The sequence below is a fragment of the Colletes latitarsis genome, chromosome 14 (assembly GCF_051014445.1).
Source record: "Colletes latitarsis isolate SP2378_abdomen chromosome 14, iyColLati1, whole genome shotgun sequence".
Classification (NCBI taxonomy): Eukaryota; Metazoa; Arthropoda; class Insecta; order Hymenoptera; family Colletidae; genus Colletes; species Colletes latitarsis.
In genome coordinates this window covers 16,998,079-17,016,581 of record NC_135147.1, presented here as the reverse complement: position 1 = coordinate 17,016,581, position 18,503 = coordinate 16,998,079, and the positions used below count along the sequence as shown (strand labels likewise).

General features: G+C 33.8%; 1 protein-coding gene across 1 annotated transcript in view; it reads right to left on the bottom strand.

Moving 5' to 3' along the window:
* Positions 1 to 1,147: 1,147 nt before the first annotated feature.
* LOC143350298 (neural cell adhesion molecule 1) overlaps positions 1,148 to 18,503 on the bottom strand; it is a 320,246-nt gene continuing 302,890 nt past the window's right edge. The window contains exons 10-12 of the mRNA XM_076782311.1: positions 10,461 to 10,709; positions 9,054 to 9,334; positions 1,148 to 3,636 (exon numbers count right to left, since the gene is read on the bottom strand). Coding sequence (XP_076638426.1) covers positions 3,493 to 3,636; positions 9,054 to 9,334; positions 10,461 to 10,709 — 674 coding nt within the window. The 3' untranslated portion in view covers positions 1,148 to 3,492. The remainder of the gene's footprint in view (positions 3,637 to 9,053; positions 9,335 to 10,460; positions 10,710 to 18,503) is intronic.

Sequence of the window (18,503 nt, the reverse complement as noted above, 5' to 3'; positions counted from 1 at the left end):
ATTTGAAAAGTTGGTCCTTGACCCCGCAAAATGAGAAAAACCCCATAAAAATGGTCCAATTTTCAAACAGCCATAACTCCTACAATTGTGAATATATTTCAATGAAACTTTTTTCTGAAGTAGAGCTCATGGGTACCTACAAAAAAGTATTAGACGACTTTTCTTTAGGGTGTCATACAAAATTACTAAAAATCAAAAACGAATTTTTAAGAAAAATCGACAGGGGGTAGGTGCCTAAATTTTTCGACGAAAAAAAAAAATTTCAAATCGTTCTGAAAAAATTATTTTCGGTTGCGGGGGTCAATTACAATAATTTTTGGTGAATAGACATACCGTCAAAATCCTACCTACTTTCGAGAAAAAAATTCGAGGTGTGAAATTTTTCGACAAAATTAAAAAATTTCAAATCGTTTTGGAAAAATTATTTTCGGTTGTGGGGGTCAATTGCAATCATTTTTGGTGAATAGACCTACCCCTGAAATCCTGGGTATTTTCGAGAAAAAAATTCAGCACTGACGGAACTTTAAACGTTAATAACTTCTTAACGAAGCCTCCATCAACAAATTGGTATTCTTGATTTTTGTCCTATTTTGGTTTCTAGAATCTCCCATTAAAATTTTTCTCAGGGTTGGCCGAACACCCTGTATAATTGGAGATTACTAAAACGTAAAAATTTTCACATGAAATCGCACTTACCTGCATATCTAAGGTATAAATTGAATTTTACGATTTTGATAGAAGCGATGATACATCTATTACAATTTTGTAGCTGTCAAATACTTCACGTAAACGTATTTTTTTGTCCAACGAGGGATGAGACAATATACTTACCAGATATAGACACGTACTCTCTTTTTTTTGGTGGTGGAAATTCATGCTGAGGGGGTGAAACCACTAGATAAACAATACCTTTAGACATTAATTTCGTGGGAACAAAATTTGATTTTTGTTTATTTGTAAAATGAAAAATAAATATTAGAATTTGGACATTAATTTAAAAATTGTTACCTCGCATAAGAATTTAGTGTATTCGCTGAAATACATCAACTGCTCAAATTGTGACACCAAAAATAAAATTTGTTCGAAGTACGACGCTAAATAAATAACACAAATAAAAAATTAAATTTATATTTTAAGTTCATTATAGTATAAATACATACAAAATATGTCAGACTGACACACAAACATGCAACTATTATCGCAATGTTAGAATGGAAATAAGGGAAAGGGAATAATTGCTGTTTGCAATTAATAGAAAAGTACTCCGAATAATTGACAAAATAAATCTTCATTAAGGTTAAAATGATCTCAAACAAAAACATAATCTTATATAGATGTTAAAATAATTATAAGAATGTTATTTGGTTGTTGAATAAATTCTTCCCATTATTACAAACGTGATTTAACTTCCTTCGCTATAGAAAATGTGTTGCGTCTATTAATGTGAGAAATTTAATTTTAAAGCGTATATTTTGCATTGTAAATTAGAAAAGTCGAATTTCTGAATATAATAAACAACGTTCATTTGACGATAAATTCCATACTGCAAGAAAATTTTTGAAAAGAAACAATTAATTGGATGTGGAATATTATCCAATACAACAGGCTAGCTAATTGAAATAATACCTTTATTTAAAAATTTGCATCATTTTTTACGAAATACCTTTCATTAAAAAGACTTTTATGTAGGATGTTACATCACACTGAAAAAAATGACAGGATGAGGCAGAATTCATACTACAATGTACAAAAGAACGTTTTTTCGTGTAAAAATAAATCGAAAACGTGTAGTAAAATTTTTTTCAAAAATGTCTTGTTTCCTGAAACATCGATTTTCAAAATTTGTTGGATTGCGTACGATTGTTTAACACGTTCGTCCAATGTAGTAGAATCTCGATTAGTGCAAAAATTTCTGCAATAATAGTAGTAACCAAGAAAGGTATCATACTATAATCGAATTTTCAATCTCTGAGTTACTTTTACCTGTGTTGGCGTTCGTAAACAAAGATGGTGATATAATTATACATCTTATTGATTTTACTGTCTTCTAAATATCTAATTATAGCAGATTGAAAGGGATACTACCGTATCGATATCAATATTTATAAATACCAAAGTAAATATAAATAATTATTAATGGATACACAGATTATATTAATTGTGTTAAATTCTCAAAATAAATTTTCTTAGAAAAGGAAACTCGTTCGTGCAAATGTTATTCTTCGCTTTCGGTTTATTTTTACACGAAGGATCATTTGTTATTTTGATGAAAAGCCTTTATCAAAACCGATATCGAAAATTGGAAAGAATGTATTCACTAACCTGGCAGATTAAAGTCAAACGAAATGTTAGTCGTATCGCTTATGCTAGATATACCGTCGCGGTGTCTGAAATTGAAACCCTTGGATATCGTCGGTGAAATGGGGCTCTGTCGCGGCACATGTTTGGCTCTCGAATAAAATTTTCATGCGACTTTCACCGTCGCGGATGCACGCGGTGCATTAAGATTTGCTTCACGTTTGAAATGGAGAACGCGAAACTCGATGGTCAATGCGATCGCGGGGCGGGATTCGGGTCACGTGCGACCGAAATTTCGGCTCCTCGTTTCGTACGTTTTTCTCGTCTCTTAATAGAGAGGATCGGGGCAAGGTTCGGGGGCTGGACGACAAATAGGTAAGACACGTTTCTGTAAAACAGATGAAACGTATTCTCTTTATTTCGTATGCCATCGAGTATTTATCTTACGTGACCGAACAATCCTCCCTCTTCCTTAACGTGACTTTTAGCGAATAAAATTCGGACATTGGTTTACTATCCACTAGGGCCAGGCTGTCTCGCCTATTTACAATAGATCTTTGTACAAAAACTAATCTCATATAAACAGTAAAACACACGGTACCGTGCCGGGTGTCTGTGAACGGAAACGAAGACTCGATATCCGACTCCATGTGTTCGTTAATTCGGCGACGTTGCTTCGTCAAATTGCTAGCTATTTGCACTATTTTATCGAACCTTTCTCGTTTCTCGTTCACGCGCGAACGTGGGCAAACTCTATTATAAAAATCTCCAGGTAGAAAAAGAACGAACAATCGAACAGAATCCTATCGCGACCTGATACACTCTCCGTTAAACCCATCGGAGCCTCTAATCGTCGACGTTTCATTAACTTTGCGACTGACGCGCGACACCTACGTACGTGTTCAATTTCGTCCTTCTCGCGACGAAAGTCGGCTCGATGTCTCGATACAGGTCTACGTTTCCGTCACGTCGACCTGAAATTGTTCGTCGGTTTTGTACAGTGAAACGTTCGTAGTGTTTCGCGAAGTCGCTTGTGAATTCTCGCGTCGACCGTAGGAAGATGCCACGTGCGATCTCGTCCATGAGAATTCCGCTTCGAACGTTGTCGACGTTCCTTCGACTCTCAGCTAGCGACTGCCACGAACGCTCACGGAGCCGATCTAGTTTCGCGGGTGAAATTCCTCTCCCCCGAACTTATATACAACTCTCTTGTATTCGATTCGAGCGCGTCACCACTTCCGGCTGATGGAACTTGCCCTGCGCGGAGACCGACGAGGAAACTGGCCTCTGCGGCATCGACGACAGTCCTTTGCTCGACCTTTGAAGACTATAGTAGACCTGCAATCAATTCGACCGCTGCTTCGTCTTCACTCGAAACTTTACCATTAAAATTCACAAAATTTATTAAAGAGATTGTTCATCGTCGAAGAGACTTTTAAGATTTCTTTCATGTAATTTATTAACTGTTGGAATTTCATGTACTCATAAATTTGAAAATCAGTAATTACTTTTAAACATCTTTTACTTTGTACTTGGAACGAGCCTCATTGTTTGTTCAACATTTCTTTCGCGAGTTAATATTCACAGAAAGATATAATTTATAAAAATCCCTAAAATTGTATAATTATGTTTATTTCTCTTTTTTTTTAATTATCCTTCCACGTGGGATATGGAATCTTCATCGATTATATAAGACCTGCAATCAATTCGACCTCTGGTTCGTCTTCACTCGAAACTTTACCATTTCGATGAACGATAAATTGTAATTTGGTACATAATGGGGCGAGGTATTGTCAACAAGTGAAAGAATATGCAAGTTTTGATACAAGTTCAAAATATTAGATAGGGTTACTTCAGCAGAGTGTTCTACGAGTAAAACTAAGACTAAAATGTTATATAACAAAAAATCCATAAATGCTTTGTTAAGAAGTTATAACAAAAATGAGAACTGTGAAACTCGGTTGAGCTTGAGGACATTAAAATAAGAAAAGAAATTTATAATAAAATAAAATCTTTTTATCTTTTTTTTAAATAAAACTTTTACCAATGTATTTGTGAGAGTTTCCTGATCAAAATAAGACCAAACACGTTATAATTTGTTTTCAACCTGTTTCTAATAGAATGTAAAATCGTGTTAAATACGATTAAATAAATCCAAGTTATATCGTGTTTGGTTTTATTTTAATCAGAAAACCCTCATAAATATATTAGTAAAGGTCCCATTAACAAAAAATAAAAAATGACTAAGATTCACATTGTGTTATTCTAATTAACTCCTAAAAATGTAGCACTCGATGAGAAAACTATTCTTACTAAATTTTAAAGCGATTAAATAGTTACTGACTATTTTGTAAACAAAAGTAGAATTTTTCAGATTTATAATAATAATATTTATGTGTAACATCCAACTGTGGAAGGTGATTTTAGAAACTGGAGCAAGCTTGGTCACCTTCTGATGACATAATTTATTTGTTTGATGCAACAGTGCAAGTGCAATATGTACTTCCATTCATGTACGCCTGAACACCTGCTGGGATAAAGTAATATCCTAACATAAAATATGAAATATTTCGTAGAGTGTTTCGTTTTTGATGATCATACTTTAACACTTCTATATAAACAATGATAAGAAGAATCGATTTATGTAAAATGATGTATAGTTCAATTTAAAAACCCAGTGAAAGTACGTATTGAAAATATTTGAATTTTATAATGAATGATTGTGATAACACAATATCTATACAATTTACTTAATACTTTCTATTAATCATATGCAATTAATGAAAATTACAGATATGAACGAAACATTATTAAAATTTAACTAACAATGAAAAGTAAGCGAGTAATGAGTTTAATACAAATTAAAGTAACTTTTGTTAGTACATGCCATTAAACTAGATTTAGATCAAGTAATTATATACAAATTGTAATGTTTACAATTCTCAAAGCAACTTTATAAATATAAACAATTTTTGAAACTATAAGTCTAGTAGAATTATACAAATGTGCTGGAGATTTATAGTATCTTACGTCAAAGAATTATTTTTTGATAAAGATTCTTACAGAATGAATAAGTAAGAAATTGTGTATAGATTTGGTTTATCGACAATTTTCATATAAAAAAGTCCATCAATTTATTAATTGTTAAATCGCATATAACAGGCTTAGAAATAAACAGAATTTTAAAATGATAAATGTCATAGATTTCCATTATTTAGTATTAATCATTCTTAACTGTATGAATCATTTTCTCACCGAATGTTAGAATTTTTGGAGAAAGCTTCAAAAACATACTCGACTAAAAATATTAATTCTTTTAGCTACGGTCTATCCTTATATAAAATAAATTAAATGAAAAATTTGTGATATGAAATTATTATGTTTTCTATTGTTGTGAATTATGCCAATTCATGGACACGCGATTGTACCTCCATTTATGTCCTTATACATATTTTGTATGTAACTGTGAAGCCTCAAAATTTGATGTAATGTGGGACTTTTTTACTCATGTTGATACGAAGAATTGATTTTAGTACCACATTTATGCAAACATTTTGTATAATCACAGATGTTATGACGATAAAGGTAAATAATATCGTAATTACTATTTTAAATAATTAATATATACATCGTTAGAGATTCTATATGCATACAATAATAATACATAATTGATGTAATATACGAAGTATTTCAAAAAACTATACAATCGATAATGTCGCGGATTCAAAAGAGGGAATAAATTTTAATGAAAATTATTGTTTTAATAACCTTCTAATTTCGCTTTTACGTAAATTATAACAGCACCAAAAATATACATATGACAAAAAATTACATTTCATTCAAGAAATACGTTAGAAATTCCAATGAAAACAACTTCCCCTCTCTTATACTGTATACCATCATTAAATAAAATATAAAAATAGAACGGATACATTCGACGTGATCTTGATAACTGGAATACCCTGTATATACGCGTAAAGCAATAACAGAAAATTTTAATTTATATTACGATCGTAGAAAATACGCGGCTAAAAAAAAAAAGAACATAGAAATGCAAATGCGTCGATACTTGTGAAAATTGCAAATTCGGAGTGAAATTAATAATGGAACAGCCGAGGTGCAACCACCACCGGCAAAAATAATCGAATGCCACGGGTTTGCGTAATGCTGGGAAAACAAAAACACTGGAACGAAAACATCGAAAGCGAATATCGGGGTCAGTTAATGAAAGGTGGGCAAAGGGTGGGCAGAGGATAGGAAAGGGCGAAGCAATTCGGTATTAAAATTATTCAGACACTTAATGGAACGCGACTAGCGTCGAAGGGAAACGGAAGTCGAGTTCGAGACGGGAGTTACGCGCATCGAGACTGGCCCTCTCGAATTATCGAGAAAACTTCGACGTAATTAAACTCGCGGAAGCGCAGATAACCCAAGGCTTCGCTAAACCGGAAAAGTTAAAGTAGAAGACTGCCGCATATTAAAGCGGCCGATCCCTTTTCTTGGCTCGTATCCTGTTCCTGTCGTCTTTGAAAACTTGGAATATTTAAAACAACCTTGCCGATGTTATAACGAGAAATCGACGGTTTCGAGTCGCGTCAACGGTAGGATCGACCCTATTACTTCCTTCCGCGAAGAATGGAATTCAATATTTCTGTTGAATATTGTATCACGGTTCATCGATCGTTCGTTTGGTGATTCGTTACTAGTCCCTCGTTGCTTCCCAAAAGCTCTCCCCATTCCGTGGTAAATGGAAGCGTTAATTGCGTCTCATTAATCAAACCGCTTCAACTAAATATACTCTATTGGATGTCGCAAAAAAACGACCCGATTAAATTTACAGACCGTAATGAGTTTACGAGGCTAATTATCGGAATGATTTATACACCCGTGCGGCCCATTAATTGGCTCTACATCCGGAATATCGGTTTTCTTGATCTGTAGACGTTTTTGTCAGTTTTCTGCGATAGAAATACGGATGACGGCGAAAAAAGAGACCAGGTGAAAATCAAAAGTACCTTTCTTCCGTTTCAAAATTTCCTACGTCCACGGATGATCCTTATAGTTATAAGCAAGTAACTAAACTTGAATTAAGTAAACTCGAAGTTACTGGAAATGGAGAGAGGATGCGGCGGAGTAATTATGAAGTTACTATGTTTAATCGAGGATGATAACATCAATCTATAGTTACCAGCTCAGATATAAAGGAACTTCTACACTTAGCGACAAAACTATAAGACATTCACGAATTATTTACGTTTCTTCCTCCACTTGTTAAAATATAAATTCAGAATAAATACATATAATCTATTCGTAACAAATATTAAGACATCAAGTTAAACTGAGATTATTTAGGAAAATCAATCAGACAAAATTATAAGACATTTTTTTATAAAATAAACGAAAACTATGTTAATAAGGTGTACTACCACCTATCTTTTCAATGGCTTTAATATTTTAGTTCAACTGTTTCCAGTTGTTTACAATACGATTTTTAGTTCTTAAATTGTTTGCTACTACAATATTTTTAACGTATTTTGCAGCGTGTACACTTGCATTATCGTGTTTCGCCAAAGATTAATATTATTTTTAACATTATGCTCGTTTGATTTTTCTACTATACAAGTTCTTTCTTTCTCAGGCCACGAAAATAGTAGTGCAATTCATCAGGCCCATCTAAATTAAAGCGTTTCTCGTCTGAAAATATAATTTCTCTCCGCCGTTTATTCCACTGCATTCTTTGTTCTTCAGAATCTAATCGAGCTTCTTGCGTTTATCCGTTAGCGGTGATTTCTTCAAAAGTTTACGTCATTTCAAACAGTCTGCTTTTTTCACGATTCGTTGAACATTGTCTAAATGCGTATTAACTCCAGTTTCTTTCGCTGGTTTCCGTGCTGCGAGAACTGAATTGGAAGTTACGTTTAAAATAGCTTGTCACTCTTAAGAAGCTGATGTTCTTGGTTGTCCACCAAAGTACTTTTTCATATATTTTTCTTCATTTTTTTACGTAATTATGAAGAACACAGCGACTTCTATTAAATTGACGACAGCATCTTTGCTATGGAAATATTTCTTCCAAATTGTTAATTTCTCTTATCTCACTGTCGCTTAATTATTTTCCACGTGGCATTTCATTCGTATTTCAGTATTAAGTTAATAATTTCATGGAATAATATTCCAAATAACATAAAGTAAATTCTTGGAACCAAAATTATTTAAATTACTCATTACAATTTTCCTGTTTCGCTGACGAATTGCAACTGTCTCATAGTCTATTCTTGGTTCTTGACATTCCAATCTTGAGGAATTTGTTAAATTGTTTAAGGTAATTTTACCATTTCATTTAAACTCTCGCCACTATATTCTTTACAATATTACGCATCAAAAACAAACAATGTTGCACTTATTAAAAAGAAAATATGCTTTAATATAAGAAACCACGAGAAAAAGTTGCCACAGCATAGATGTCTTGTAATTTTGTCGCATTGTGTATAATTAAACTTCTTCACGAGTATTTACACGTATGTGTATCTTTTACGAATTCATTTTATAGCATAGAAACTAGCATTAAAGTTTATGGAAGGAATTCGACGCTAAAAGAATATTATAAAACACTATGAAAAACTAAAAATGTTACTAAAAAAAAAATTTGTGCCTCTCTATGTTGCATTTATGACGTATTTTTTCGCATGGAATTTTTCCTTTTGCACTGCGTGTCTTGGTACAGTCAATACGTTGAAAGAAATTTCACAACTTACGTTTTGCTTATTACGTTGGTTGTAAGCGTCCATCGCCATTTGCTTGAAGTCCGCCATTGTGGGTGGATGATTGTAAGTGTTCGGCTGGGAAACGTGATTCTGGGGATAATTGATGTTCGGCGTTGGCAGACAGTCGCTCAAGATGGGATCCGGAGGTAGATCTAAACCGTGCTGCACGATCGGCCTTTTCTCTGGCGAGATCGCGTCGTCCATTACGCGATCTTTCTTTCTCCGCTGCGGGGGCGTCTTGTATATCGGCGTGTACGTTAGGGGTCTTCTCTCTGCGAACAGATTCGACGAAGCCATGCAAAGTTCCACGTCCACTAAGCAGATTAGTCGATTAAATTTAGACAAGAGCATTCATTTCACGCGAACAATAGGTCAAAAACTTATAACACGCGAGATTTATTTAATACTCCCGCGTAAAATCGTGTTTTGTGTCGCGACCCGCCTCGGCTCCAAAAATTCCTTGATACGTGAGAGCATTTTAGGAAAACCTAGCGATTATATTAATACGAAATTTTGTATTTATACTTTCTCACATTTTAACAAACTACATAATCTTACATTTTGTAAGAATTTTAATTTTATTTGTTGAACAAATAAAAATATATTTAAAATATGTTTTAGAATGTTTTAAATGCGACTAGAATCACAAATTTTTATGGATTAAAATACTTGCTACTATCTCTCTATCATGTCTTGCTACTATTAATCTCTATTGATAAATATTGACTTTTAGGTTTTTTTTGAAAATTAATATTGAATGAATTAAAAAATACTGACTTCTGTAAACTAGATGTAAAAATGAGAAAAAATTTTCCAAGAATATAATTTACGACTGTGTACAATTCGAAACTACCATAAAATATAATTAAGAACATCAGAATGAGGAAATAACATATTTTATAATTTACGATTTCCCATATTTATTAAACTTTGACATATCGTGGACTAATAAATCTCCATTCTGAATTACTCTCACAATCAAAAAGTTTACTTTCTCTCGTTTCACCGCGTAGGCTCAAATTTTTGTCCCATTCTATTTCCTCGTACCATAGATTGCCAATTATTAAATTTTACTACGAAGTGGACGTAAACTAAGCTCGGAACATTCTTCGACGCAATCCTTCGTTTAACTGCCAGAAATATGAGTTTCTTTATGCCCGGATCTGACGTTTCATTCCCCGTGAATCGTAACGTGGACAAAGGAAACTGCGCGCGATGAAATTATACAACCAATGAAATCATAAACAACGAAAAGAAGAGATCGAAGCATCGCATGCCGCATTCGAGCAACTTTTCATCGCGATAAAACGACGAAAGTGTTCTAGCGGGCAAGACCGTGTGTGCACGTAGGCCGTAATTTGGCGCACGTTTCGAACAATCGGAAACTCGTACACTCACCATACTCGTTGGGTATGATGTCCGGATCGATGTCATCGACCGCCTGCTTGGTCTGAGGGTGCACCGGGGTAGTTGCACCTGCATTAGGTGGCTCGCACACGATGGGAGCGTGCTTTGGACTTCCGGGCCGGCCGTTCGAGTGCTTCCGGTAGAGCGCCGCCAGGATTCCAGCTACGGCCAGGGCCAAAAGGGTCGCTGTTGCTGCCAGGCCCAGCAGCAACGGGCTCACCATCGATGCGTCCGTGGTACCTGTCACGACAGCGATGCAAAATGCTCGATCAACCGGAACTTCTATCGAACTACCTATTTGCTCCCCCTTTCTCTGTTTTGTCCCTGCTTCCCCGATTATTGCCGCAAGTATATTTTTACCCCGATACCCTCGCTCGATCATTCGCGTTACGGACGTTCGGATTTTGTTGCCCCGACGCTGCTAAATTTATCGTGCACTTGGTATCGTTTCCTGTCTTGCTACATTCATATCCTTCGCACTTTTGTTCGTTGCATTGCTCGTTTAGAAGTGACGCGATAAGTGACGTAATTTTTCCAAAACGATTTGAAACTTTTTAATTTCGCCGAGACATTTGGTAGCCATTTTTCTGGGGCTCTAGAGCTCCACTAATACGCATTGTTTGAATTTTGAATCATTAAAATCCTCCAATCCGTTCAGGAGTTATGATGTTTTAAAGATACGCATGAAATTTCAGTGGAATAAGTTCTGGTCAGACATTATAGTTTCGGTAAAGAATTTTTTTCTCGAAAGTGCGTAGGATTTCGGGGGTATGTGTATTCACCAAAAATGATTATAATTGACCCCCGCAATCGAAAATAATTTTTTTACAATGATTTGAAATTTTTTAATTTCGACGAAAAATTTGTCCACTTACTGAATTTTTTTCCCGAAAGTGGGTAGTATTTCGGGGGTATGTCTATTCACCAAAAATTATTGTAATTGACCCCCGCAACCGAAAATAATTTTTTCAGAACGATTTGAAATTTTTTTTTTTCGTTGAAAAATTTAGGCACCTACCCCCTGTCGATTTTTCTTAAAAATTACCTTTTCATTTTTAGTAATTTTGTTTGACGCCCTACAGAAAAGTTGTCTAATACTTTCTTGTAGGTACCCATGAGCTCTACTTCAGAAAAAAGTTTCATTGAAATATATTCACAATTGTAAGACTTATGGCTGTCTGAAAATTGGACCATTTTTATGTGGTTTTTCTCATTTTAGAGGGTCAAGGAACAACTTTTCGAATATTTTTGCAATTTGTACATATTCTCCACTAAAATACGCGTAGTTTGCTTTTTTAAACATTAAAATCGTCCAATCCGTTCAAAAGTTATGACGTTTTAAAGGTTCGCATGAAAATTCGGGCAGACATTTCTGGCCAGAAATTATATTTTGGTTAAGGAATTTTTTTCTCGAAAATGATTAGGATTTTGATGGTATGTTTGTTGACGAAAAATGATTATAATTGACCCCTGTAATCGAAAATAATTTTTCCAGAACGATTTGAAATTTTTTTTTTTCGTCGAAAAATTTAGGCACCTACCCCCTATCGATTTTTCTTAAAAACTCGTTTTTGATTTTTAGTAATTTTGTTTGACGTCCTATGGAAAAGTTGTCTAATACTTTTTTGTAGGTACCCATGAGCTCTACTTCAAAAAAAAGTTTCATTGAAATATATTCATTACTGTAAGACTTATGGCTGTTTGAAAATTGAACCATTTTTATGGGGTTTTTCTCACTTTCCGTGGCTAAGGAAGAACTTTTCGGAGATTCTTAGAATTTCTACATATTCCATACCAAAATACGCGACGTTTGCTTTTTTAAACATTAAAATCCTCCAATCCGTTCAGAAGTTATGACGTTTTAAAGATACGCATGAAATTTCAGGGAAGCATTTCTGACTTCAGATTATATTTTCGGTAATGAATTTTTTTTCTTGAAATTGCGTAAGATTTCGGGGTTATGTCTATCCACAAAAAATGATTATAACTAACCTCCACAACCAAATGTAATTTTTTCAGGATGATTTGAAATTTTTTAATTTCGCCAAAAAATTTTCCGGTCGGTATGGAATTTTAAACATTAATAACATTTTAACGAAACTTCAATCAACAAATTGGTATTCTTGATGTTCGTCTTATTTTAGTCTCTAGATTCTCTCATTAAAATTTTTCCCAGGGGTAGCCGAACACTCTGTATTTAAATATATATTCTTGTGCGGTCCTCTGTTCAAATATATCTATGTTAATTTTGTCACTTTATTTACAATCCCATGTGTTTTTATTAACATCAAACAAAATTTTAGTAATGTAAATAATTATGAAGTCAAATTTTAATTTATTTAGTTTACAATTGTTTAAAATAAAAGTTTTGATCTGGCAGTCAACGTGTGGAACAGTGAAAAGGCGAATAATCAGCGCAATACAGCAATGCTCGGATAACTGCGAATCGTTTTCGATTGAATAAGTGAGCGGTAGTTATTTCTACTACTAAAAGGGGACTCCCCTTCATACATCAACGAAACTGAACGTCGAGTAGATTGCATAGTATAACCTGATATGGGCTTGTATGTCGGCGGGACAATATATTCATAGTACATAATGCAAAGATGAAACTTTTTATCTTTGTTTTTTTTTTAATGAAACTTTTACCAATGTATTTGTGAGAGTTTTCGGATTAAAATAAGTTCAAACACGATATAATTTATTTTTAACCTATTTCTAATAAAGTATAAGATCGTGTTAAATATAATTATTATCCAAGGTAAATCGCGTTTGATAAATCTATTAGTAAAGGTCCCATTAACAAAAAATAGCAAACAAATATGTTTCACCCTGTGTTATTCTTATTTACCCTTCATTCGCTGTCGTTTTTTACGTTCGATAAGATACAAAACCGAACGCTGTCAGTCTACGCATGTCTGAGAACTGAAAATTAACTGTGCTTTTATGTCTGCGAGACTTCGGTCCCGTGTTTCTCACAGTTATCCGGGATTTGCTGTAATTAGCGAAGGTGTGTCACTTATAAGCGCTATTATGGTTCAACCGATGTATATAATTAGATAAATGTTCTTACATCGGCACGTCTCGATGTGCATCGTGCCCGGTTGCTCGTTCACGACGCGCTTTGACCGAGCACGTGGAACCGCGTGGGTGCGTGCGTGCGTACAGACGCGTGAAAGCGTATGCACGCGCCGCTGTACAGGGTGAATCGTAAATCAGCCGTTAGGAGCTGCAGTCGCTTTGGGCTTTAATCGGGGTAAAGCTAGTCGCGCCGATGTTACGCGTTGTAAATTTTGTCCGGTGCATAAGCGTTGTAAATTATTAACGCTGGATCCGGCCCGCGACTCTGTTTTCGAAGCTGCCGCGCTCCCGCCAAACCGATTTTTGATGGGGAACCACCCCATTGAACGTTACGAGTGGCGGTACCGGTTGCTAATTGGCAATTGCGCGGACGCATTTGTTTGACAACTATTAATTACTCTTAATAAGGTTGTTTGGTTACGATGTGCAAGCCTCGTTCGTCAGCTATCGAGCAAATTCTTCGGTAGATATTAATACAAAATTGCTTGCGACCGCTTATGACACGTTTGGAAAGTAATTTGTAGTTTGATATGTCTTTGAACCAATTTCTCAGAATATCAGAAATTCTTGAATTAATCAGAAGATTTTGAAGGAAGGCGTCGAGTTGAGCTCAATATTTCAGCTTCCACTATATCGATCTTCTCGTAATATTATGATTCGATGTAAATATCTGATAATTATTTCATCAATATATTTGTTGATGAAATACATCTGTTGATCAACACATTGTTTTTTGTTTGAGTGTTGTCAAACTCGGTCGCTTTGACAAATTTTCAAAATAGATTATTTTGAATTTAATTTTCAGAATTATTTGAAAAATAATCTATTTCGAAGTAACACTATTATTTCATGAAGCAGTATGAATTTGTGGTGTACGCAAATATGAAACACTAACTAGTACAATGTATACGTTATTAATGTTATTACTTTAATTTATAAAATAAACTTTGCATACGTTTTGTACATGTACTCTACACTACTGTATTATGAACTCATTGTATTACCTGCTGTTTTGGATATTCATCGACTTTTAATTCACCAAAATTCATATACAGACAAAAAGTCCAAAACTTATATTAAAATTTAATGACAGGATGCAATTCATTACTGTTTGAACAATGAAAATTTTCTGGGAACTTAATAGTAAAACTTTCCATTATAGAAACATCTATCATTCATCGCGTTGACACAATACAGTATTTTGTTCAATCATGATTTTGTTCGATGCAGAATGCTTCTATTTAGAAGAAAATATATCGTGAAACCTGTATTGTTTATCGATACAAAAATCGTAACTTCGTCTGTATTTGTAAAATTTTTAGATGTATGGTCTACAAGATATTTAAACCGAATTTACTACACGCTGTTTAAATTACACATTTTTACAATTTTCGTCTGTTTGTATGTTCGTTCCGGATTAACTAAAAATTTACTGAATCGATTTCGATAGAATAACCACCGTTCTGTTTCGTATAAATCAGGGAATAGGATAGACCAATATGAACTTTATCTTATCAATGCTTTGATATTATGGTAGCTATTCGACGTTTCGTACAGAGAAATTAGAAGTTTTCTTAGCTAAGAAACTGATATAGAAGAAAGGCAGTGTTGAAATCTAAAATTTTTTAGCAACATCCATTTTTTGCAAACATTTGGAGATACTGCAGAATTCTTTTAACGTAATAGAATTTACAACGTATCCCTAAAACAGACTTATTTAAAATATCAGCTACATAACATCACAAAATTTCTGTAAGATAATAATGATATGTATGATATCTTGGTTATTTTGCATTCACAGTAAAAGTCTCTGACATAATATATTGAAAATTAAATCTAGTATCTTTTTTATTACCTTCTCGATGCACAGACGCAACCGAAAAAATCTGTCGACAGAAATGACTTTCACTAACAAGTCATAAATATCTCTGTTGAGTAATTAAATAATACATGGAAAATAATGTATCTGCTAGCAGAAAGTGAGTTCAAGTACGTAATACAATACCAAATATGGCCGGAACTCTGCATTTGATAAACGTTCTAGTTTCACTGCTGTAGCAGATTAATCGCGGGTAATTTCATAGCCACGTTCTTTTCATTTTCATGGAAATTTCATACTCAATGCGCCTTTTTGTTTGTCAAGCATGCTTGAAATCTGCATGAAATAAAGTCGATAAATTCGTGGAGGATCTACAGGAAGAGACGGCATAAACGAAAAGCGCCATTAACAAGAAGAAAATGCTTTTTCACATTATGAGCCTCAGAATGCCCTGCTATGACTGGTGACGTCATTCACTTGCGTGCCATAAGCGCTGAAATCTTATATCTAGACTGCAAATTTTATGCATTTATGGCGTATGCTAAACGTACAAGTAGGTATATTTGAAACGTACAAATAGGTATACTGGATATAGTTTATAAATTAATATAATAATATTACTATTTCATTTTTCATAAATGCGTGCATTCGACTATTCAAATGTAATACATAACAAATAATGAAAACACGAATTAGAAATTTCAGACAGATTGTACAAAAGTCATTAATGTATATAAATTCTAATAATAATTTTTATTAAATGTAATTATAATAACGTGATGTTGTACATTGGTTTTCAATGTATACAATTAGAGCACTTGTTTAATTCATGCTCCTAGCCAGAATTATTACGCCCTATTTTTCAGGTTAAAAATAGAAGGAATTATTAATAGCGAATAGAAAGAAATTATTTAAAAGAGATACGAGAGATATGTTTGTACTATCAGAAATTATAGAAATACAAAAATTTACATAAAGTTATGAATTATATTTCGATGTTTTTTTTTTACCAAAATCATTTGGACTACGTTTAATCAGTGTCCTTTTACTGTAACTCTTGAATATGTTTTCAATCTTTTGAATAGAAATTCCTTTTCATTTGTTTCTGGCCACATGTTTTTGTTTTCAAAATGAATTTTCGCGAGAATCGATAAAACAATCAATCCTTCAACATGGATTATCGACAACTTAACACAGATAATTCATCGGCTCACGGCAGTCCGAAAAGAGGCTAAAGGTGTTACATTTGAAGGAAGCTCGACATAAACACGACTCGGGATTAGCGTTAGCACAATCCAATTAAGAACAAAGGATTTCAAAGTTGAACCGTTCAGAGCGAAAAACTGTTGGAAGCGAGACGAACACAATTTAATTGTTAAATTCAAGAATCATCCTTGAAATTGTACTTGTTCAACTCTAATCGTTTGAAAAATAAATGCATTAATTGTGTTGAGAACAATAATACAAAATCTGAATACAAAGAATCCAATTTTCTACTTAGTTTTATCTACTTGACAGTTCGATTGCATTTTCTCAAAAATCCTTTAATAACATCATGAATTGTATTAATTTGTTAGAAAATTGTAGATTCATGAAACATGTATGAAAAAATTGTAGAAATGTATAAATTGATAGAGAAAGTTGCTTTTTTTATTATCAGTTGACTTTACAAATTTCGTGAATTTCTATTTAACACTTCCCTTATAGAGGGCGTTCAGCCACCCCTGGGAAAAATTTCAAGAATATCAATTTTTCGATTGAGGCTTCCTCAAAAAGTTATTAAAACATTAAATTAAAAAATTTCAAATCATTCTGAAAAAATTATTTTCGGTTGCAGGGGTCAATTACAATCGTTTTTGGTAAAATGATATTTCTCTGAAATCCAACGCATTTTCGTGAAAAAAATTCATTACGGGCGGAACTTTAAACGTTAATAACTTTTTAACGAAGCCTCCATCAACAAATTGGTATTTTTGATTTTCGTCTTATTTTGGCCTCTAGAATTTCCCATTAAAATTTTTCCCAGGGGTGGCCGAACACCTTATATAAACAGAATTCTAACAATGTTTTATTTATCGCAGAAATAATTGAGATTTCCCATTGTCCTATTTTCCCTATAAACAAAGTTGTTATTTGGAATCTGACTAATAATACTTAATAATTAAATGTACGTATCAGAACGAAAGTTTAAATTTCAAATGAGGAAATCGTGTATGTCGCGTAAAAGCTCGCCCGTTTCAACTACATTTACGGTTTAATGACCGTTCGAAAAACGAAGCCGAGGAAAGGAGAAATTTCCTTTCTTTTCCATAGAAACGACGCTCAATGCACACTCGCGAAACAGTCGAAACAGACGTTTTCCATTACAGCGGCATTACGAGCCTGTAAAAAGTAATTAGCAACAGGACTGGGTGAATGTACAAACGAAGTGACAAAAAGGAAAAGGGGTACGATGGCGGTTGCGCACAAACGACCAAAATAATTATTTTACGTATCGGACGAATTATTTCCGTGTTTTCCTGCAAATTAAATTTTACGTACACTGTGCGCAATTAATGGCAATTCAAACGTGTTACATTCTTAATAAGCCAACAGAGAGGACGCGGAATTATTATTAACGGAAATTTCACGATGCAATGTAACGGGTTCCCATTACACCGCACATTCAGTGGCAACATACCGCGAAATTAAATTAAATAATGCTGATATAGAAGCGGGGAAACGTTCTTTTTTGCTAGTTCCTATTGCATTTACCTATTCTCCGCGATTCCATCTTGTATATTGGCGCATCTGGCGTCGCGTAATTTGATCTCATAACGTGGAACACACAAACGTACGTGAAACTACGATTAAATTCGGTCGAAACTCGCGATTTCATTTATATTTTGATTCGAATAATTTTTCATTCGAGATATAAAATATATTTGTTTTGCACGGATGAAAGTTTATCGTTATATTATAATAATAACCTTTTCTTTAAACGATGAAGATGGACGAACACATATAACACACATATAATAAATGGTAAATATATAAAAAAAGTAAGAATAATAATATAAATTTTTCTATAATAATTTGTTATAATAAATTTATTGGAATTCGTTTTACCTTTAAATGTATAAAATGTTCGGTAA